At 41.1% G+C, this 23,590-nt stretch overlaps 1 protein-coding gene across 1 annotated transcript in view; it reads right to left on the bottom strand.

Moving 5' to 3' along the window:
• Positions 1-23,590, bottom strand: part of COLGALT2 (collagen beta(1-O)galactosyltransferase 2) — a 98,664-nt gene that overhangs the window by 5,166 nt on the left and 69,908 nt on the right. Inside the window, exons 7-10 of the mRNA XM_029935217.1 lie at positions 13,980-14,056; positions 9,883-9,989; positions 3,993-4,125; positions 2,288-2,415 (exon numbers count right to left, since the gene is read on the bottom strand). Of these exons, the coding sequence (XP_029791077.1) occupies positions 2,288-2,415; positions 3,993-4,125; positions 9,883-9,989; positions 13,980-14,056 (445 nt within the window). The remainder of the gene's footprint in view (positions 1-2,287; positions 2,416-3,992; positions 4,126-9,882; positions 9,990-13,979; positions 14,057-23,590) is intronic.

Below are 23,590 nucleotides of genomic sequence, written 5' to 3'. Positions count from 1 at the left end.
GGAAGTGGACCAAAAAAAAGCCAGATGTGGGAGTCCTGAGTTTTTTGTTTTCAAGTCCCTAGAGTTTCAGCCTTCCATGTTTTTCAGACAGCTCTCCAGATGCTGGCGGTAAACACAGGAGAGAAGAGGCTGTGGGAAACAGTCTACAGTAAGAGACCTGGGAACCAGAGTGGCCCCCGAGGGGGTCCTTCCTGGGGAGAATGAATAAGAACGCCTGCCTGGCTTCCCCCTCCTCACACACACCTCGCTCCGCCCTCACTGTGTTCTGAGAAAAGCACCAGGCAGGCAAACCATAGGAAACTCTTAAATACAGAGAACAAACTGAAGGTTGTTGGGGGGTCGGGAAGAGGGGGAAATGGGTGATGGGCATGGAGGAGGGCATTTGTGGGATGAGCACTGGGTGTTGTATGGAAGCCAATTTGACAACAAATTATATTAAAAAATAAAATAAAATAAAACTGAAGAGGTGTAAAATATTTTTTTTCCCTTAAACAAAATCATTTCAGGAAGAGGAGAAGCTGTTTACTATCACAGTTGAAAACTTAGAATCTAGATTGAAATGTTTTGTAAGCATAAAATACTGGATGTTAAAGATGGTAGAAAAAAACAATGTAGACTCTCTCATTAATAGTTTTTAAATATTGATTACCTCTTAAAGTAATAATATTTAGAGATGTTGGGTTAAATAAAATATATTATTAATTTCACCTAATATCTTTTACCATTTGAATGGGATCACTAGAAAATTTTAAGTGATATATGTGGCTCAGGTTCTACTCCTGTTGGACAGCATTGCCCTAGATGATTCCAGTGGGTGAGTTTACACTTCTCATTGACTATTTCCTTTTCCTGGAAAATGTCACATAGCAGCCATGGACAGCTTTCATGTTTTGAGTGTCAGTAACATTTGTATCTTATTCATTTTAGAATAAGGTGAAAAGTTTGTAACCACTGCCATTCTTCAACAGTATATAACTGATATCAAGGGAGTATTTTGACTTCATCAGTCTATGACATTTAGAACAGATTTTTGGACCTGTTGGTACTTTGTCCCAAGAGATGCACCAGCTAAGCGACAAGTGGACAAGAACCTGTGCCTGACATTAGCCCGCCATAAGGACTCCCCAGGTTGTCTTCTGAGTCCAAGGCTTAGGCAACAGTTGCCTCTGCGCAGGTCAACTGAGGTAAAATGGCTTCCAGGCTCCATGGCTCAGACGTAGCCACAGGTTGTAGAGCTACAGACTCAGAAAGGCTTGACTTCTGGAGGATTATGGGAACAAACAAGGATCCTCAGGGATAGTGTAGAATCTAGTCACATGGCTGACATCTGACAGGGAGCCAGTCTCTTTTTATTACACAGTATGATTTCTGGGTCTATTCTCCATGGATTAGTTCAGCCACTACTAGGTTTCTTCTGGGCTCGGAATGGCATGTTTTCTGAAAGGACAAGTATTCCAGCTGGGCCCGTAGTTAAGTTTCCCTCCGAGGATGGGAGGAGTAAGGACAGCTTGGCTGTTGCAGCCACTCCAGAGGAACAGGCTTTGATTTGATGAAATTGCCTTTGACACACAGCTGGGAAGCCAGCGTAATGCTTGGGAACGTTCTGCCTCATTAGAGAGAAGTAAAAAGCATCATTTGGTTAAAAAGAAAATGAAGGGAGAGGGAGAGACAGCAGAGGGAGAGAGAGAGGAAGACAGGGAAATAGAGGGAAGAGAGAGAAAGAGACTTACTTCCCAGAGACAGCTACCAAAGCATTAACTAAATGTCAATTCAGAACCAGCATCACCCTGGTGAGCCTGGGTTTCCTACGACAGCCTCTGACCCCCCATCAAACCCAGCTCAGTGTTCTTACTGTTTGCACTTCACACTTCCCTTCCCAAGAGAGGCACTTGTACGCTGACCTGTAGCCCCCATACTGTCAGAGGCTACAGAGGAAACCTGATCTCAAGTGTGACACAGGACTCCTTGAACGAATGCCTCCTCCTCTCTTTCCACAGCTCTCCCTGCACCTGTGGCCTCCCTGGTGGCATTTCTGCTGTGCTCCCACGTGAGCACTCAACCTGAAGACTCCTGACCTGCAGGCCAGTTTCGTTCTCAGCCTGCAGAGCATAGAGATGCAGAAACCAGGGTCTATTCTCCACTCACTTCTTGTTCTTGGGGACATTTATGGAGAGAAAACCAGGGAAGTGGAAGCTGGAACTGTATCTCCTATCAGCTGGGGAGGTGGGGCCCGCTGCCCCCTGGAAAGAACTGGGTCCTCTCCATGCTCTGGGATAAGCTAACTCACATTAGTTCCCAGTCCAGCTGAGCCTGGTCAATGTCATCCATCAGCTTCATCAGCTTCTTCTTAAACTGATGTTCAAAGCGCACGTCATCCTCAATAACAAGAGTCTTCTCCAGCTCTCGGTCAATTACCTGTAAAGGTCATCAGTGGAAAGATACCCTGTGAGATGTTCTCTTCCTATTTTTTACTTAAAAGTTTTAAAAGGTTTATTTATTTTTGAGAGAGAGCGAGAGACAGAGTGAGAGCAGGGGCGGGGCAGAGAGAGAGAGGGAGACACAGAATCCGAAGCAGGCTCCAGGCTCTGAGCTAGCTCTCAGCACAGAGCCCGAACGGGGCTCGAACCCATAAACCGTGAGATCATGACCTGAGCCAAAGCTGGACACTTAACCGACTGAGCCACCCAGGCGCCCCATACCTATTTTTTATTAGGTAAATACATCTTATAAAGTCAAGAATATAGTAGCACAGTATGTAATAGCTCATAACTGGAATCTAAGCAAATGCTGTCTAATGGTTACATGAGCAGGTGTTTATTTACAGCAATGAGAATGTATGATGTACAGTTAATGCAATGTTACAGATAAATCTCACAGATGAAAGGATCCTGAAAGGATATACCTCAATAGCCTATATGGTTCCATGCCTGTAAACAAAAGGCAAACGCAGACAAAACTATTCTGTGCTGTTCGAAGTCAAGTGGTGATTGCCCCCCAGGACTGTTCCCTTGAAGGGAATATGGAGAGGGCGCCCTGGGGTGCTGGCCACCTGTTTCTTGGTCTGGGTGCCAGTTAACATAGTTGCATTGTTGTTCAGTTTGTGAAACTTCATTGGCCTATATTTTATGATCTATATAATTTTATACATGTCTATTACATTTCACTTACATTTTAAGGAAACAAAGATAGGCATAGACTGGGTCATTCAAAGAGAGAAGGCATTCAGGGACCCTTCTTTTAGGGACCTTCTCTTTTCTTGTGGGACCTGATCTTGGATCAAGGACCCCACACACCAATGCCTCCCTTCATCAGTGTCTGGTCTCTGAGCCATGGTTCCCAGGCCTGGCTTTGCCACTTCTTCCAAAGATATTTTACTTAATATCTTTAGATATTTAATTATTTTCTCTTGGGTAAAATGGGTCCATGCTTCCTGACCCACTTCATATGATTTCTATGTGACTCCTTGTATGAAATCATTTAATAAATGATGACATGCCAGATACATACAATACCAGGCACTCCTACTAAGGGTAAGGATGCATCAGTAGGAGTGTGGCCTCCTGAACATGCCATCTCCCCTGCTATTGTCCCAAGTGGCAACAAGGCTGCCCTTGCCTGTTTGTTGCTGGCCATGCATCAGAGGGAGACACAAGGCAACAAAAACCTCCAAGCGTACTTCTAGAACAGTTACGGGTCCACTTTATATCTGGCCCTAATTCACCTACAAAGTCCCACTCTTCTTCCTCCTCATTACAAAAATGGGTATCTAAATAAAGCATTATTGGGGCACCTGGGTGGCTCAGTCGGTTGAGTGTCTGACTCTTGATTTCGGCTCAGGTCATGATCCCATGGTCGTGGGATCAAGCTTTGCATTGAGCTCCATGCTAAGCATGGAGCCTGCTTAAGATTTTTTCTTTCTCTCTCTCCCTTTGCCTCTCTCCCCTGCTTGTGCTCTCTCTCTTAAATAAATTAATAAATAAAGCATTATTTACCTCTTTCCAGACAGAGTAGTGGCTAAGAAAGCAGCCGATTTCACCCCTGGTTAGAGGCCTGGAGGAGTAGGGATCTCGATACCCAGGCAGCATTTCAATATTCAGGGCCTTCAGCTGGCTTGTGTTGAGTGCCCTGCATGACAGAGATCGTGTCTGAAAATTAACAAGTTGAGATGTCCCCACCACAAAAGTTCTGGATGTTCCCCAGAGCCTTTCGGCACATTGAGGAAGACTTCTCAGGTTTCCCATCAGTCCTCAGGAGCTCATCACGGTTGACACATCATGGCAGCATCACAAGCTTTTGTGAAGACAAGAGGGTGTGTTATACGTAGTGTGTATTTCACAGTTGCCAATGTAGTTCTAAGTATCACCAGCTTTTTGACAGCTTTCAGGAATTCTTTTCCTAATGAAGGAAAGTGGCTAATAGCATTAAATACTATTAATGAAGACAGGAAGGAGCTATGTACAGTGTCTTTCCTTTTAACATAATTTCTTTTTTCAAAAAAGGTTAAGAACAAAAATAGCAGAGACAATCCTGTGAGCAGAAAGAGAGAACTGACTCACTAAAGTTTTCTCAATAAGAGTATCAGCTGAGTCTCAGAAGCCATGGAGCCCACAGGCAGTAGGCTGACCTATCCAAAGTGCTACCTGAAAAAGACTGTCAACCAAAAATTCTATATCTATTTGAACTACCCTTCAAATATGTAGGATAAATTGAAATATTTCCAGATAAACAAAAACTGAGGGTTCATTACTAGCAGATCTGCTCGATAAGAAATGCTAAAGGAGTCCTCAGGCCAACATGAAAGGAAATTAGAGAGTGATAGAGATCCATCTAAAGAAATAATGATCATGGGGATGTGTAACTGCATAGGTAAATATAAATGACAGTAGAAATGTTTTTCATTTATAACTCCTTTTTCTCTTATCTGAATTAAGTTATAGCTGCATAACAATAATTTTAAGTCTGTGTTAATGGGCATATAATGTAGAAAGAAATTACTTGTTTGACAATAGAACAAAGGGAGAGGAAAATAATGAAGCAATATAAAAAGCTAAGTTTTTGTACACCACTGAAATTAACTTGTTTTTTTATTGAGATATAACTGACATATAACATTAGTTTCCAGCATACACCATAATAACTTGATATTTGTATATATTATGAAACGATCAACACAGTAAGTCTAGTTAACATCATCACCACACATGGTTACAAAATTTTTTTTCCTGTGGTGAGAACTTTTAAGATGTACTCTCTTAGCAACTGTCAAATATGCAATATATTATTATTGTATTAACTATAGTCATCATAATGTACATTACATCTCCATGACTTGTTTATTTTATAACTTAAAGTTTGTACCTTTCCACCCGTTACCAATTTCATCCACCTTTAAATCCCAGCAATCATCAGTCTGTCCTCTATATGCATGAATTCAACTGGTTTTTTTTTTCTCTTTTTCTCTTTAGGTTCTACATATAAATGAGATTCTATGGTATATGTCTTTTCCTGTCTGACTTATTCTACTTAGCATAATGCCTTCAAAATCCATCTATGTTGTTACAAATGGTGGAACTTCCTTTTTTAATGGGTGAATAATATTTCAATGTATATATTTATATATGCCACATCTTTTTTATCCATTCATCTGCCTGTTGGACTTTTAGGTTGGCTCTCATAAATAATGCTGCAATGAACATGGGGTGCATATTTTCTTGAGTTGTTTTTTCATTTTCTTTGGATAAATACTCAAAAGTAGAATTGCTGGATCATATGGTAGCTCTATCTTTAATTTTTTGAGGAAGGTCCATACTATTTTCCATGTGGCTGCACCAATTTACATTCCTACCAACAGTCTGTCCGTGTTCCCTTTTCTCTACATCCTGCCAACACTTGTTCTTTCTTGTCTTTTTGATAAAAATCATTCAAATATGGGTGAGGTGATATCTCATGGAGATTTTGATTTGTATTCCCCTGATAATTAGTGATGCTGAGTACCTTTTAATGTACTTGTTGACCATCTATGTCTTCTTTGGAAAAATCTATCTATCTACTTAGATCTCTGCTCATTTTTTAATCAAGCTGTTTGGTTGTTGTTGTTGTTGTTGCTTTTGCTATTGAGTTGAATGAGTTCTTTATATATTATAGAAATTAACTTCTTATCAGATATATAATTTCACATATTGATGAATATTTTCAAATATTTCATATGTTGATGATATTTCAAATATTTTCTCCCATTAGGTGGGTTGTTTTTCCATTTTTTGATAGTTTCTTTTGCTGTGTAGTCCCAATAATTTTTGCTTTTGGCATCAAATCTAAAAAACCCATTGGCATGACTGATGTCTAGGAGCATATTCCCTATGTTTTCTCCTAGGAGTTTGGTATTAATATAAACTAGATTGCTTTAAATTAAAACATTAATTGCAGTCTCCATGGAAATCACTGAAAAAATAACTAAAACATGTAGTAAAAGAAACAATAAAGGAATTAAAATGGTAGAATAGAATGTATCTTTTTAACACAAAAAGGCAATAATGAAAAACAGAAGGATAAAAAAGATGTAAAACACACAGAAAACAAATGGAAAATGGCAGATATAAATCCTACCTTATCAGTAATCACATTAAATATGAATGGACTGAACCCCACAATCAAAGGCAGAGCTTAGCAGAATGAGTTTTTAGGAACATAATTCAACTATGTGCTGTCTACAAGAGACAGACTAGATTCAAAGACATGAATAGGTTCAAAGTGAAAGGATGAAGAAAGATATACTATGTAACCAGTAACCACAAAAGAGGTGGAGGAGCTATATTAATACCTGACAAAATAAACTTTCAAACAAAAGCAATTATTAGAGATAAAGAAGAATATTTTATGATTAAAAAAAAGAATTGGGGCACTTGGGTGGCTTGGTCAATTCAGTGTCCAACTCTTGAATTTGGCTCAGGTCACGATCTCATGGTCATGAGACTGAGTCCCGCATTGGGCTTTGCCCTAGACGTGAGGTCTGCTTAGGATTCTCTCTCTCACTCTCCCTCTTCCAACCCCACTCATGTTTGTTCTCTCTCTCTCTTTAAAAAAAAATAACAGAATCAATCCATCAGAAAGACAAAAATTGTAAATATATATTCACCTTGCAACGGGTCAAAAACATAAAGCAAAAATTGATCAGCTGAAGACAGAAAGAGATGATTAAGCAATTGTCTGACAGATACGTATAGCAATACCTGGCAGATAGCTACAGAACACTCGACCTGAAAGCAGCAAAATACACCTGCTCTCAAGTGCACGTGCAACTTCTCTAAGAAAAACCATTAAAAAAACCATATAGATGGTAAATTAAGCCTCAATACACTTAAAAGGATTGAAATCATATAATGCATGTTCTCTAAACACAATGGAATAAATTTAAAACTCAATAACAAAAGGAAGCTTAGAAAATTCACAAATATGTGAAATTAAACAACATATTCCTAAATAGCTAATGGGTCAAAAAAAAAATCACAAAGGACATGAAAAAATGTTTTGAGATAAATGCAAAAGAAAACACATTGGGCTTACCCAAAATTTACACAATGAGCTTGGTGTAGTACTTGGAGGGCTAGTTATGGCTTTAAATGCCTATATTAAAAAAGAATACCTCAAATGAATAATCTGATCTAAATAATCCATTTAGAGAAATTAGAAAAAGAATAGCAAATTAAACCCAATGCAAGCAGAAGGAAAAAATATAGACTACAGTGGAAATAAGTAAAATATAAAAAAGAAAAACAATAGAGAAAATCAACAAAACCAAAACTTGGTTCCTTGAAAAGATCAACAAAATTGATAAACCTTTAGCTAAGCTGATTAAGAAAAAAAAGGTAGACTCAAATTATTTAAGTGAGGAAGGAAAGAGTGAGCAATCCCCTACTGACCTTATCAAAACAAAAAGGATTATAAGATAATGCTCTGAACAATTGTATGCCAACAACTTAGATAACCTAGATAAAATTGACAAATTGCTAGAAAGTTATAAACCACTGACCCAAAAAGGAACAAACCCTCTGAATACACCTATAACAAGTAAAGCAGCTGAGTTAGTAATAAAATCTTTCTGAAAGAAAGACCCACAATCAGCTAGTTTCTTTGGGGGAATTTTGCCAAACATCTAAAGAATTAACACCAATCTTTCACAAACTTTTCCAAAAAATAGAAGAGGTGGGAATGTTTCCCAACTCATTCTATGAAGCCAGTATTATCCTGATACTGATACCAAAACCAGAAAGAGACATTACAGGAAAACTATAGGCCAATATCCCTTACTAATCGAGATCCAAAATTCTCAAGAAAATACTAGCAAACAGAATCCAGCAACATATAAAAAGCATTATACACCATGGCCAAGTGGGATTTATTCCAGGATTGTGAGGTTGGTTTAACATGTGAAAATGAATCAATATAAGGCATCTTATCTTTTTTGTGCTGATGCTAAACTCAGATGGTGCAAGGGACCTAAAATAGCATAAACTATCTCGAAAAAGAATGACAAAGTGAAAGGACTCAGACTTCCTTACATGTAAAGCTACAGTCATCATGACGTTGTGGTATTGATATAAGGATTGACATATACATCAGAGGAATTAAATTGAGAGTCTAGAAATGAAGTCTTAAATTTATGGCAATTGATTTTGACAAGGGTGACAAGACAATTCAAAGGGGGCAAGAACAGTCTATTCAACAAATGGTGCAGAGGCACACAAACTAAGTGCAAAAGAAGGAATTTGAATCTCCACCTCACACCATAGAAAAAACTAACTCAAAATGGAACAAAAGTTGAATAAGAGACATGTCAGAAAAAACTGTCAAGACTTTTAGAAGATAGAAATAAGTCTTTGTGACTTTTGATTTGGCAGTGGATTCTTAGATACAATACCAAAAGCATAAGCAACAAAAAATACATATATTGGGCTTCATCAAAATTAAAGCCTTTTGTGTTGCAATGGATGCCATTGTGAATTGAAAAGATAACACATAGAATGGTAGAAAGTATTTGCAAATTATATAGCTGACGAGAGGCCTGTATACCGAATACATAAAGAACTCTCACAACTCATCTAGTTTCCCCTGGTCCTTGTGGCCTATAAATAAAATTTGGGCTCTTAGGTATTAGAAGCAGTGGTTCCCAAACTCTAGTGCACCACAGAACAGTGCTGTGAGATTTAGCAAGTAAAACATAGAACATCCAGCCAAATTTAAATTTCATGTAAACAATGAATAATTTCCTAGTATAAGTAAGCCCATGCAATATTTGAGACAAATTTAACTGTATTTTATGTGGCAAACTTACCCATGAACACCTTGAGGCTTCTTAAATGCATATTCCTAAACGCAGCCCTAGAGACCATGATTAGGCAGCCCTGTGATGGGACTCAGGAGGCTGTTCTCTTAACCAGCCCCTAAGGACTCTGACACGGGTGTCCAGGTCACATTTTGTGAAACATTGATGAAATTCTCCAGAAGTCATAAGAATCTTCACAATAGCTTCTAGCCATACTCCTAGGGCCTTTCATATTCCAAACTAGCATATAACATGGAATGTAAATTTTGCAAACATCTATGCCTTGAAATAAAGTGTCAAATAAATGGGCAAAGGAACACAAAATAATAAACAACAGCAATAACAAAACTCTTGAAGGAATTCAACCAGGTTCCCATTATGACTTTCCCGCCACATTCCTGGGAAATGTGATCAGCCCAGGCAGGCAATGGGCAAGCACCTCAAGCAACAGGATATATAGGTTGTTAGGCATTTTTCCTCATTTATTTTCTTCAGGTCACCCAAGTTTAGACACTTTGTTCTAACCACGTTTGAAGGGTTCAACAAAAAACCCAACCCACTTTCCATCCACAGCCTCGACAATCTTGACCTCAATTTCCTGCTCATACAGGGTGCGTAACATCCGGTCCCGTCTGTCCTTTCTGCGCTTGAGGTTGATCATGAAAATCTAATGCAGGAAGACAAAAAGGAAAAGAAACACAAGTCTTATCTTAGGCTGCTTGAAAAGTTAAGTAAATGTAAGGACCAAAGTGTCAGAATAAGGAGGGAAAAAAATAGGGAAAACAGTGGTGAAGATTTGTTTATATTTCATATCAAGTCAAATGATATAATCCAAACAGAGTTACTTTCAAAACTGAGCCATGGGCAGTGACTTCACCTTCTCTTTGTTTCTCTTGTTGGTGGACATGTTTGCCCTGCTCTTGAGATAGAAAAGTTCACAAAGTTACTCTTCAGAAAGCCAAACGTGAATTAAACCCAAAACATATGAGACTCAGAGGTAGGAGGTAGGTAGTTTGTCAAGTGTGTTATTTACTGTAATTTACTAAATGTTTGCTTTGGCCTGGTCCCTATGTCTCAGTTTCCTCATCTGTAAAACTGCGGTCATACTGCTCTTTTCTCATGGGCCCTAAATATTAGAGTTTATATTCACTGTAATACATTTCAGTTCATTCAAAGAATGATAAAAATCTAATCTTAACACGTCCCTTTTTTTTCCAATCATCAAGGTCTCAATTTTAATAGCTTCTTTGTCAGAATTCTTCAGCTGCCCTAGAGACATGAGAATTTTTTTGAAGGAAGTAAAGAGGAGAGGCCCTACTCTTGGGGGTAGCCCTTTGAGGAATGGAGAAATGGAAAGACATCATTTACACATCATATTAGTCCATTAAATCCAAAAAATATGCACTCAGATTTCTTCCCACAAGGACTGGGTCCATCTGTAGTCCCTCACATTAGCCCCTAAATTCCTGATGGCTGTCCTAAACACATGCATATCATGAAGCCACTGCAGAGAATTATGGATAGCAAAACTGTCCTGTCTATTCCCAGATTTAAGGAGTGACAGAATGCTTTTACATGAATGCTATTACAGGTAAATATGTGTTTTCATAAGGTCCTTTGCTATAAACAGTAACAAGCTCACTGTGAACATTAAACTGGTCTTCTGAGAGTGGGAGATTTCAGCTGTCCGTAAGAAATGCTGATGAGGAGACCCCTGGGTGGCTCAGTTGTTTAATCGTCTGACTTCAGCTCCCGTCGTGGTCTCACAGGTCATGAGCTTGAGGCCATGAACTGTGTGCTGGCAGCTCAGAGCCTGGAGCCAGCTTCAGATTCTGTGTCTCCCTCTCTCTGCCCCTCCCCCTCTCATGGTCTGTCTCTTTCTGTCTCTCAAAAAACAATAAAGGTTAAAAAAAAAAAAAGAAAGAAATACTGATGAGGAGAAACCTGCAGGAATAAGTAGATGACTGTGGCTTCAGCCTCACCTGACCACCCAGATGGCCTTTGAGGCTTCAGAGTCTGGTTCCCCTGTTTGTGAGAAGAGGGAGTTGAACAACCTCGTCTCGCAAGTACGACACAGAGTAAAATGTCTATGATATGTGGCTTAGGTAAAGCTTGCTTTATGCTGTGGCCGGAATAAGGACGAAACTATATCTTGTAACCTGCCGGGGTTCAGACTTTACTGGGGGTAAAGCTGTGGTTCACACAGCCATTTTAATGTGATCATCACAATGTTCTATGTGCTACTGGATCAACACTTACTAAATGTTCACCCTTTCCTTAAAACACTCTCACTTCCATCCTTTTATAAAGCACTGGGCAGGGAAACTGATGGGAAACGAGATGTCCCCTTTAAAGAAATTATCCGCCTAATTTAGGGCAAAATGAATTAGGGGCATTGTGATTTCATTACTTCTCTTACTTACCTAACTGGGTAATTATTTTTTTTAAAAAGACATAATTTCTGTGGTGACTCTAACTTGCCTTGTTATTTGGGATTTTATAATGTAATAGATTGTGTTCTTTCACATTTAGTGTTCTTCCTGTTACAACCACACCTTGATGGGCCACGTTTTGTCCCACAATGTTAAAAGGTACGGAAAGGAAGGGGCATTTTCTCCTGTGTACACATGGAGTGACCCGAGGCCACTCCAGGAGAAAAAACTAAACCCAAACAAAACAAAACAAAAAATGAACAGAAATACAACAAAAAGTCTCCTCAAACCAGAGACCTGTAGTCTGGGAAGACTTTAGTAAATAATAATTCAGTCTCAGTTTTCTGCCAGGACAAGCCAATAAAAATTGTAGTCGTGAAGAAAAAACACAGACGGCTTGCTCATACTTAGTGAACAGCAAAGAGACAGAGAGCTGCATGGCCAAACGCAGCCCAGACGCCACCACGAGGTCATGGGATCCTGGGAGAAAGAAAAAGCCCCCGAAAATCCTGTTTTCCGCCATCGTATCTCTGTTCTAGAGCCCAGGGTAGTCACTTCCGGTATCTGTATCACTTCCTAGAAACGGCATTTTCCAGAAGGCTTCTAGGGGTGACCCAGGCCTTGCACCCACATCCAAATGGAAGGCCAGAGCTGGAAGATCCTGGTTTTGTCCCATTTGATTTCCTTTGCTCCAGTCCTCATGGGAACGTGTCTAAAATGAATATATACAAAGACAATGGGTTCTCTCACCTAGAGAACAGAGGGCTGATTAGAGTCAGATGAAGGATGGCTCTAGGAAGCTGTAGAAGCTGGGAAGCTGCGCAGGGTGGACCGACTTCCCTGCAGCCTGACTGTTTTCAAGAATTCTTTGTACTCCATTCTGATTCCTCTCCACCACATTAAAGTCATCGCTTCTCATTCTGTCCTCGGTGCAAACAGCATCGCAGCTGCTAACTCTTTTCCACTTAATGTTCAGGAAATACTCCTTCCCATTCCTGAAGCCCAGATCCACATCAGTTTTATAGCAGAAATACCAGTTCCCATCCCAGCAGCTTGTAGATGGCTGTATTTTGGGGGCATGTATTAAACGGTACAGGAGGTAAACATGGCTTTTTCTTGCAGTGGAGCTCTGCCAGTGAGCACACAGCAAGCACAAAGCTTGGCCCACAACGCATCCAGAACCCATGGAAAAATTCTGTCTCAGTTTATGGATTCCTGAGGCACTGCCCTAATCTCTAGATCATCAAGCTCTTGAATATTGATCAGCAGCTGCACGACATAAGGGACCCACAAAGGATTCGGTGACTTGAAGGCACGCTTTCGGCACTCCCAAGGGGCTGTTGTGCGTATTCCCATGAGAGGCATTGCTTTATATTCTTGCAATCATGCAAGAATCCTTCTTCATGCAATCAAAACTTTATAATAGGGGCAGCTGGGTGGCTCAGTCGGTTTGGCGTCCAACTCTTGATTTCAGCTCAAGTCGTGATCTCGCGGTTCATGGGATAGAGCCCCTCATGGGATTCCCTCACTCTCTCTTTCTCTCTCTTTCTGCTCCTCCCTTACTCATTTTCTCTCTCCCTCTCTCTCAAAAATAAATAAATTAATTAAAAAACAAACAAACAAAAACTTTGTAATAAATATGGTCCTCGGAGCGCTATGATGAAGTTCTTGCCCACTGAAAGGCAGAATTTTACTATAGGTTTCTTTTTCTCTTTTCTCTCAACCTTGCCCTCAGCCTTTGTCCATGGAAGAATAGCACAGAGAAAATAAAGCACAGACTGTTCCAGAATGGTTTCCACCCACCCAGAATAAAGTTAAGGTCCTCCGATACCTAAAACATATACCCTCTTACCTGACCCTTGAATCCTGATTGAAAGGTTTACAAAATATAGCAATAGCTCTTCCTAGAAAATATGTAATGCACTCAGGACTTAACAGTAAGATCTTTCTAACTCGATGATTAATTCATTTTTACCACGATGCTCCTTTAAAAAAATTTTTTTTTAGTTTGGGTATAGTTGACACACAGTCCGGGTATATATGATGCTCCATTTTTATAAGATAAGAAAGCTGAGACTCACCAGAAACAGTCATTTTCCCAAGACCTCAGTGCCTTTTCAGCAGCCAGGCCAGTCTTGCTGGCTCTCAAATGTGTCATCAGGCTTGTGCTCTAACAGAAACATGTAAGCATGCCACATACATGCACACGTGTGCACCTTTCCTACCTCATCAAATCCCATCTTGTCTGGATATTTAGGGACAACAGAAACAAACTGGGAGCGTTCCATCGGAGGATGGTCAACTGGAAGACACAAGAAACACAGAGTGCTCCGTTAGTGAAGGCTCAGGGAACAGAATCGCATCCACACACCAGCTGTCTAGGAACACAGCCCAGATGTCCGGAAACCGGGGCCACCGCTCAGCAGTTCTCCAGGACTCAGGGCTACACAGGAACGCGGATGGTCAGAGTTTCGAGAACACTTGTTTCTATGCAGACTGCAATATTCACTCCATTTCCCTTAAGACTTATTTTAAGAGGAGATGAGAGTCCGTCTAGGAAGGTTAAGGGTAAAGGCTCTGGAGTCAGATGACCTGAGTCCAAACTTGGTCTGTGAAGGTCTGGAAGGTCAGATGACCTCTCCAAACCTGTTTCTTCATGTGTTAAGTCAAGATAATAAAAGTGTATCTCTTAGGGTGTTGCAAAATTTAAACGAGACCTTTATGCAAAGCACTCATCCCAACAAATTAGCATAATAAAGACTCAGTAACTTTTATGCTATTACTTTACTGTGGCTCATAATGAAAGAAAGACCTCAGAACTGGGCCAGCCTTCTTCTAAATAACACTTTCTCTGTCTATTTTAAAGGGCCAAAGTCTGGGACTATTTTTATCCCATCCAGGCAGGTTTAGCTACAGGTATGCAAAAGGTCCTTTATTTTAACACAAACTCGCCTCTGGGGGCCAGCCCACATCCCAGCCCTTGGTACAGGGCTAACAGGTAAATTTCCAGATGGGAGGGACACTGCATCTTAAGTAATAAACGATTAATTTATTTGATACTCCAAAAAAGTTTTCTTTGCGAACTACCCATTTGAAAGCTGGGAAGCAATGCTGAGTGAAGAATCTGAAAAAGTCTTGAAGACCTTTGGAACTGCAAATTCAAAGTACTTACTTCGTTTTCCTCAAAAGGATAATAGCAAGAAAGCCAAGTGAGAGCTGGTAACTGGGAGGTTCGCGGAAGTGTTGGCGCTGGCCTTCACTACTGGTCAGCAGTGCCCCTCTCCCCCACTCCAGGCCTATGAGAGGAATCATTTCCTCTCCCTTGAAATCGGTCATGGCTTCGTGAACTGCTGCTTCTCAGCTCTGCAAGCCCTTCCTCCACCCCACCCCCTGCCTCCCCAGCCCCACCCACCACAATGGCCAGAGTAGTAGATGTTGATAAGGGAGAAATCCCACATTTGAAGTGGCCTCGAATGGTGTGCTAACATATGGAGGACAGCTGCCCAGAAGGACACCAGGTCCACTGTGGACCTTGCATAGGAAGAAATTAGGCATTGCTGTATGAAGCCAGCGGGATTTTGTCACTGATATCCTAGCATAACCTCTTCACCCTTCTGACTGAGACACTGTCCACAGAGTATTATTGGTTTTAACTTACCCTTCCCTGAGATATTAAAGAGAAACCACAACATCCAGCGTCACGTGTGATCAAATGATGTGAAGTTCTAGAAGGTTCTGAGACAGGTTTTCTAAACTAACCCCAAGAGTTGTTGGTCTCATTACTTCAACCCTGACCCCAGTGGTCACATTTCTGTGAGTACACAGTGCGTGTGTGTGTCACTTCTGTTTCCACTAGAAGCCCAGAATATTTTGTTCCTTTCTGCTCTACCCCATTCCTCATTAATTTTTTTTAATCAACGAATATTGATTGAGGGGCCACCATGTACACAGTTAGGCTTTTAAGAGAAAGAAACTTAACATACAATCTCCTTCTTGTTCATAATGTTGTTTGAGGAGCTGTCTGGCTCTCCTTCCTTGGCCCTTGGAGTTGGGAGGGGGTTATATTTTGAGTTACCCCTTCCACGCTGTTGGTCTCTGTCTGGCACTCACATGGTCTGTGTGGCTTTAACATGTTAGCCAAAGAGACTACCATTTTGCTTCCATCAAACACAAGCAGTCACTGCATTCACAGGACAAGTGTCCCCCAAAAGCCACAAGTGGCTAGCTTCTGAAAGCCACCATTGAGCAAAAATATGAGAACTATGCCTGGGTTTTGTCACTGAAGACAGAGCTAAGCCACTAGGAAAGACAGGGAATGATACAAGTAAGACATATAAAACTTACTATGCAAGGAGAAGGGATGTGTCTTTGCTTCATCAGAGTCCAAGGTAAGGTGTATTCCAGCTTCTGTTTGGGGTCATTTCTGACCCCATCATTCCTAATTTATCAATCCCTCATTAAATCCCTCCCTAGACACAGTGCCCCACTGTGCCACCAATTGGGAAAATATACTTCTTTGGCTCCTAGATAGTTTCAAGATCTAGGAATAATCATCATCATAGCTATTCTTGTAGAGATACTATTACTCACTGAACTTTGGGTTACACTTTCCACACGTGTAATCACAGTTATTTTAATCTTCACAACAGGTCCCATGGAATAAGAATGAGTGTCCCTATTGTTACAGATAAAGAAACAAAGGCTTCAATAATTTGCCCAGGGTCACAGAGCTGACAGAACTGGTTTGTGAACCTAATTCTGACTCCTGAACTTTTTGCCCCCACTCTGCTTTGCCCCTAAAACTGGTCCTTAGTAGCCACTGGCATCAAGTTGGCCTTAGCAACTGGGCTGAGGTCACAGGAGCTCAGTTAGCTAAGCCTTTGCTCCTGGGTGACCACTGCTTGTTGCCTTTTCTGTAATCCCTACTGGGGCACACACCATCCAGTGAGAAATCATGCATGCAGCCCAGTCATGCATCCCAAAATAGAGATGATTGTGCTCATACCAAGTCCTAACTAAATCATAATCATGTCATTAGAATCCTAAAGTTGTCCTGAACTTCTTTGTTTGCTGCAGTTACCACCTTAGCTAAGGTCCCCTCGCTCACCATGCCTGGGCTGTTTTAGTATTTTTCAAACACTCATGCACTTAGCCTTGCCTTGATCTAACTTATTTCGCATGCTATGGTCAAAATCATCTTCAAGCACAGCGCTGTTCATGACCACAACAGTCACACTCGACAGTCTGCAATTTGTTAAGTGCTTTTCTAGTCAACCACATCACTTATCTTCATTTTTTTTTTTTTGGTTGTTTGTTTTTATAGATGAAGAAATTGAGACCCACCAGGAGGCAGACTTGCCCAAGGTCAAATAGTGAATAAAACTGGTGCCCAAGATCATTTGGTGAGTAACTGGTAAGATTATGGGACCTTCTGATTTCACATGCAATAATCTTAATAATCTTTACATGACATTCTGTTGCTCCAAAATGTTGTTACTGGGAATCGGCACCTAAGATCGCCTACCACCTCATGCTCTGGCTTGCAAGACAAATCTCCTCATGCCACATATAACCCATTTCCTTCTACCACCTTTACAAGATCTAACTTCCTGCCATTCATCTCCCAATTTTCTGTACAGGAAGCACCTAACCAAATTTTCTGTATAGCTTCTAACATCTGAAATGAGTAAGTACATGTAGAATGATGGACACGGTGCTTTCAGCAATCATTAGCTCTTAATGTTACAATCTCTCACCTCCCACCTTACCCAGGCTCTTTCCCTCCGATCTCTGAAGCTCCAGTCTGTAATTAATCAGCTCTTTGACATTTTTGGTCCCTTATTTTTTCTGAATGTCTCTTCATCTTTTTACTTAAACTAAAAATTTGTCTTTCCTTTAAGGACACTGCCTCCCTTTCACCTGTGAGAGTAGAAGCTGATTTTTCTCACCTCCCCCAACTCATTCCAAACTGTTTCCCTTTCATCCTTCAAAACTCCCAGCTTCTTTGAAGTGTATCTTAGCACCCTCTGTCTCCTAGTCATGACTCCTCAGCCCCTGATGATGACAATCTTTGGCTCACAGTCTTGCTGTCCCTGCCATTGTCCTTAAAACCTCAGCATCCACATGGTGACCCACCCAACAGCCTGGCTTCTAGGTCCTTGCACCAACCATCATTCTTTCAGTGACCCACTACCACGTCTGCTTTCATCACATCCTTCATGTCCTCATGTCTGTTGGCACCCAGTCCAATGGGCCAGCACTCTTACCCATTTGTAAAGATTCTTAATTTGCTTCCATTGATCTTGTTTGGTAAGATCACAATCCTGCTTAAAGCCAATTACCCCCTTACTCAGCACCAAGAATACTGCAAGAGAAATTCACACAACTGTGTCAACTAAATCACTTTAAAATTACAACCACAGATGTCAAATTGGCACTCGACACTGTGAAATGATGCAACTATACTTTCATAGTAAATTTACTTTCCCACTCACTGAGAGATTTGTTTTATGCTTTGTCCTCTCCTCCAAAGCCTCTAGCATCTCTCTCAAGCTGATGTACTATGTACTCCATAAAGAAAACTTTCAAAGGCGATGTAGACCTTCCTTTTCCTTCTACCTCCAGTGCACAAAGCCAGATTCATCTGCACCTACTCATTCTGTCTTCCCATCTGCTAGGGTGGAAGACGCAGCTCTGTTCCCATCTAGGACAACTTCTCCAAAGTTGTCCTAGATTACAAGGCTTCGTATTTTCTCAAGGACTTTAGCCTTACCACTAATTTCTCTTCTACATCATCCAGTTCTTCTTATATAGTGGATCTTTCTTGTCAGCACATAAACACGCTAAAATCCTATCTCAACAAACACAAACAAAACAACCTCTCCTTTGATCTCTCACTCCCTTCCAGCCACCATCCTATCTCTCTCTCTCCATCTCAACAAGATTCCACTTTCCCATCTCCTCATTGTCCTCCCTTTGGCTCACTCCAATGGGCTAGCTCACTCTGTCACTGCACTGCAGTGGCTCCTATCAAGGTCATCACAGGTCCTTATCTTGACAGAACCAACGAGAAATTCCCTGTCCTCATTTTACTAGGCTTCTCAGCAGCATCTGGCTCCTTCCTGGGACACTTCTCAATTTTTCCTTCCAGCTTTTTGGCTGTTTGTGTCCCCCCAAGGATCTGTCCTCTTCCTTCCCCTCTTCTCTTTCTATGATCTTTTACTAAACAAGTGCACACTGTTCCATGGCTTCAAATGTCCTTTTAATGCTGATGACTCTCAGATGTCTGCCTCCAGATGGAATATCTTCCCTGAACTCTAGACTCCTATCCAAATATCTTTCTAACCTCTCTATTTCGATGTTTAAAAATTACCGTAAGCTTACATGACCAAAACTTCCCTCCCCAAATCTTTTCCCATTTCATTAAATGGTATGCCAGACCACAATCCTGGTGTCCTCTGGATTCCCTGCTTTCCTTCGTGAGCCACATCCGGGCCTCTGTAAACTATTAGCTCTGCCAATAAATATACCCTAAATCCACCTGCTTCTCATCACCTCTCTGCCTCAGCTTGCATCCCAACTGCCTTCTTCTCTCACCAAGAGAGAGGTATCGCTCCTCCTATACTTGAGCATCCACACCACAGACAGAGTGATCTTTCTAAACGCATAAATAATGTCATGCCACTGCCCCCCTGCCCCCAGCACCACACATGGAGTCCCATTACTCTTAGAATAAAGTCTGAATTCCTTACTGTGGTCCCAAGGCTCTGCATGATCTGGATACTTCTTTCTTCATGATCTCATCTCCTACTCAACTCCTCATTTTGTTACTCTAACCATATTAGCCTTTTGTTCCTGGAGCATTACAAGCTCTCCAAATGGCCTTTGCAGTTCTTTCTGCTTGGACCACTCTCCCCTCAAACATTCAGGTGGCTGGCTGCTCCCTCAATATACTGTCTGCATCTCTGTGTCGGAAAATTAATTCGCTGACGGCAGGGCGCTGCTGACCTTACTCACTGCTGTATCCCCCGCACCATGAGCAATCCATGGAACACAGCAAGGGTTTATTTAGTACTTAAAGCCTGACTCTCTTCTAAAACCTTCCTGCCTCCTTACTGCTTTGTGGACGGCATTCTGCCTTAGTGGGGCATTCAGCGACCACAATTAAGCCACCCCAACCTTCAAACTTTATTTTCCTCTATTGTTTAAAGCCAAACCTTCTGGAGGGTGACAGTGCTTTCCGAACAGTGTCTTTGCTGAGTCTGTTTTCTCTGCTATAGGGCCCTCACCATATCATTCCTTCTGCATAAACCACACGCTCTAGCAAAGCCCAGCTTGACCATCACCAGCTCTCAGAGAACACACCTGCCTGAGCAATTTCTCACTGTTCCAAATTCTTTTTTTTTTAACGTTTTATTTATTTTTGATACCAGAGAGAGACAGAGCATTAGAGGGGGAGGCACAGAGAGAGGAGACACAGAACCGGAAACAGGCTCCAGGTTCTGAGCTAGCCGTTAGCACAGAGCCTGACGCAGGGCTCGAACCCACGAACGTGAGATCTGACCTGAGCCGAAGTCGGAGGCTTAACCGACTGAGCCACCCAGGCGCCCTCACTATTCCAAATTCTAACTGCCCTTAAGTCTTCTCCTTTCACAAAGCACTTTCCTGCATCATTGGGGTCTTTTTTATGTTTGTCCTATGTCTCCATTTAAATACATACACCCAAAGCAGAGAACTGGTTGTAAAATGTTTTGAATCCCCAGTACCCTCATAGATTGTAGGAAGGCACTCAGTGTTTGTACATAAATATAATTCCTGTTCTAATGCTTCAGTTGGTATAGTGTATTAGCAGCTGTTTCCTTATGGCCCAGTGGGTTCCGGACGCTGTGCAAAGAGCTTTTAACATCTGGCCCATCTTTCCCGAGGACACTTGATGAATGTAATTTCATTAATAATCCTTAATCCTATAGGCGCCTCCAGTCTGTGTTTCTGCATTACTACCCTCAAAGGTTTATTTTCTAATTATTTTTCTTACTCCAATTATGTTCTGCCTTTTAAAACTCAGAATCTGAAATTTTAACAGAATTATAACTAAAGAAGGCAAATCCAAAAATTAAATAAAATACCACCTATGTGAGATCAGAAATGGCAGCTACAAACTATAGGCTCTTCTCAGAGTACTGCAGCGCCGTGCCATACATATTTGTAATTTATAATCATTAAAGACTTAATTGACAGTGTGTGCTTCTACACACAGGCCAGCTTCTGTGCTTTCCGCTCTGGGGGGGAACACAAGAGAAGGCAAGTCTTTCACTGACTTTCTCTGAGCTGACATCTACTTGGAGTCAAGTCTGGCAGGCACGAAACACGGGTCACGGCGGTGGGGGTGGGAGGGGCACATTACCAAGGTCAAACTGAATCTTAATAATAGCAATGCTTCAATATTTTATGGAGTTGGTGTACCTAATTTTTTTGCTCCTCTCAACCCTGCAAAGTAAGTGCTATCATCCTCCCTCCACAGATAAAGGAACTAAAGCTCTGGACGGGGTGGGTGGTGAAGGGGGTAGTGGGCGTGGAATTCTCCCTCCAGCAGCGACAGGGCTTGGGTTGAAATTCATTATGCTGCATTCTGGTTCAGTGCTCTTTGCAATACAGTTTTCATTCATTTCCTCATTTGTTCTTTTGCTTGTGTGGTCATACTTGGAGCAAATACTTGTTTGGTACCAACCAGATGTCTTGCCCTGTGCTAGGTGCTTGGGATAAAAGGCAGTAAGGTGCTGCCCTCGTCTAGAACATAGACAATAGGCAGAATAGGCAGAAACAGTATGTATTAATGAAATTCACAAAGGGATTTCCTAGGGGCTGGTTCAAGAAATACTATAACAATGAACCAGCTCCCTATTCAATCTTCATTCCCCCCATGAATGCTGGGGAGTTTTTTCTACATTATTCCTATTATTCTCTATATACTTAGAGAACAATAGTGTCTCTTGTTGCCTTTCTCAAACCCAAGGACACGGAGATGAGGAAAGCCAGCATGCAGAGGTTGTGATGGGAGGAGGGCTTCTCTACGCATCCCACGCATCATCTGTGCGTGTACTTTGTTCAGCACCACTGATGAGCCCTGGGTATATTGAGCTGACTGATACTTTGCAAACAGAAGCTTATATAAATACAGTAGGAGAATCTGCTACTTAAAGGAAACTTCTGGTGAATTTTTTAATTTATTATTGACTTCCTTACCCTCTGGTCTCAACTATGTTTCTTAAAAAAAATTCTCTGCTTTTTCTCTATTTCCTTGCTTCTTAATTTCTTCTACAACACTCTGAATCAGATCTGATTCAGCCTCTTCTGAAACCACTCTTGTTATGGGCATTAGCTGATAAAATCTACTGGGCTTCTTTTTCAGTCCTTATCATACTTGAACTTCCTCCACTTCTCATGCTCCTGTTTTATTGAAATTCTGTGACATCACGTCATCTTGTTATTGCATCCCGACTCAACGTCTTTAGGCTTGATAGATTCATCTCTCCATCGACTCACTGGACATGTCAATCTAAACTCATTTGTTCATTTATTCATTCAATTAGTCAACAAATCTTTACGGGGTGTCTACTAGGTGACAGACAAAGGGCTATGCCTTGAGATGAACATGATGGAACAGCTTCAAAAGAATCTGTATTAACTCTTCTATAAATGTTTGGTAGAATTCCCCTGGAAAGCCATACAGTCCTGGACTCGTTTTTTGGGAGATTTTTTTATTATTAACGACTTCTTTACTGGTTATGGGTATATTAAAATTTCCTATTTCTTCCTGTTTCAGTTTTGGTAGTTTATACGTTTCTAGGAATTTGCCCATTTTATTGGCTTATAATTGCTCATAATATTCTCTTATTATTGTTTTTATTTCTGCTGTTGGTTGTGATCTCTCCTCTTTCACTATTGATTTTATTTATTTGGGTCCTTTCCTTTTTCTTTTTGATCAAACTGGCTAAAGGTTTATCAATTTTTTAAAATTCTTTCAAAGAACCAGCTCCTGGTTTCATTGATCTGTTCTACTGTTTTTTTTTTTTTTTCAGTAGCATTGATTTCTGCTCTAATCTTTATTATTTTCCATCTTCTGCTGGTTTGGGGTTTTATTTGCTGTTCTTTTTGAGATGAACATGATGAACAAGGCATTGACTGTGGGTGGGGAGCAGGAAATAGATATTCCCAGGCAACTCAATGGGTCTAAAAATGAACTCATGATTTTTCTTTGCAAATGTCTCCTTTATTCTACATGCTCTATACCATTTAAAACTCTTACTGTTATCCCAAAACACTAAAGTCAGAACTTAGAAGTTTTTCTCTCCTTCCCTTTTGCTCAGCCACACACTCTTGATTAAGTCCCTTCAATCCTATGTCATAAGGTTCTCCTAATCTCTTCCTTCCTCTCCATTCCCCCTGTTCCTGCCCTGGCTCAGATCCTCACCATCTTTTGCCTCGGTTGCCATGTAATGTCAAAAACGATCTCTTCGCTCCTGGCCTGAGCCATCCTCTGCCCCATCCTACTCCAGCCATACTTCCCTTAACATGAAAGTGACCTTTAAAAATCCAGATTTCAAATCGACATTTCTCTGCTAAAAATCCCTGTAAGAGTTCCTTTCTTTTCAGTAAAAGTCCAAACACCTCCTTATACATTGGAGGGCCTTCTGGCTGGGCTCATGCCCCTTTCCAGCCTCACTTCCTGCTGCACCTCCCCATCCCCACCGCCCACATATGCACCTTCTATACCCCAGTGATGAATAACAGAATTTCCCAGATGCTGCAAGAAAATGAACTGCAAATATTCCCTCCT

This window comes from Suricata suricatta, chromosome 3, assembly GCF_006229205.1.
Source record: "Suricata suricatta isolate VVHF042 chromosome 3, meerkat_22Aug2017_6uvM2_HiC, whole genome shotgun sequence".
In the NCBI taxonomy this organism is placed as follows: Eukaryota; Metazoa; Chordata; class Mammalia; order Carnivora; family Herpestidae; genus Suricata; species Suricata suricatta.
Note: the sequence above shows the minus strand (reverse complement) of the source record. Positions and strands in the feature narration are given on the sequence as shown.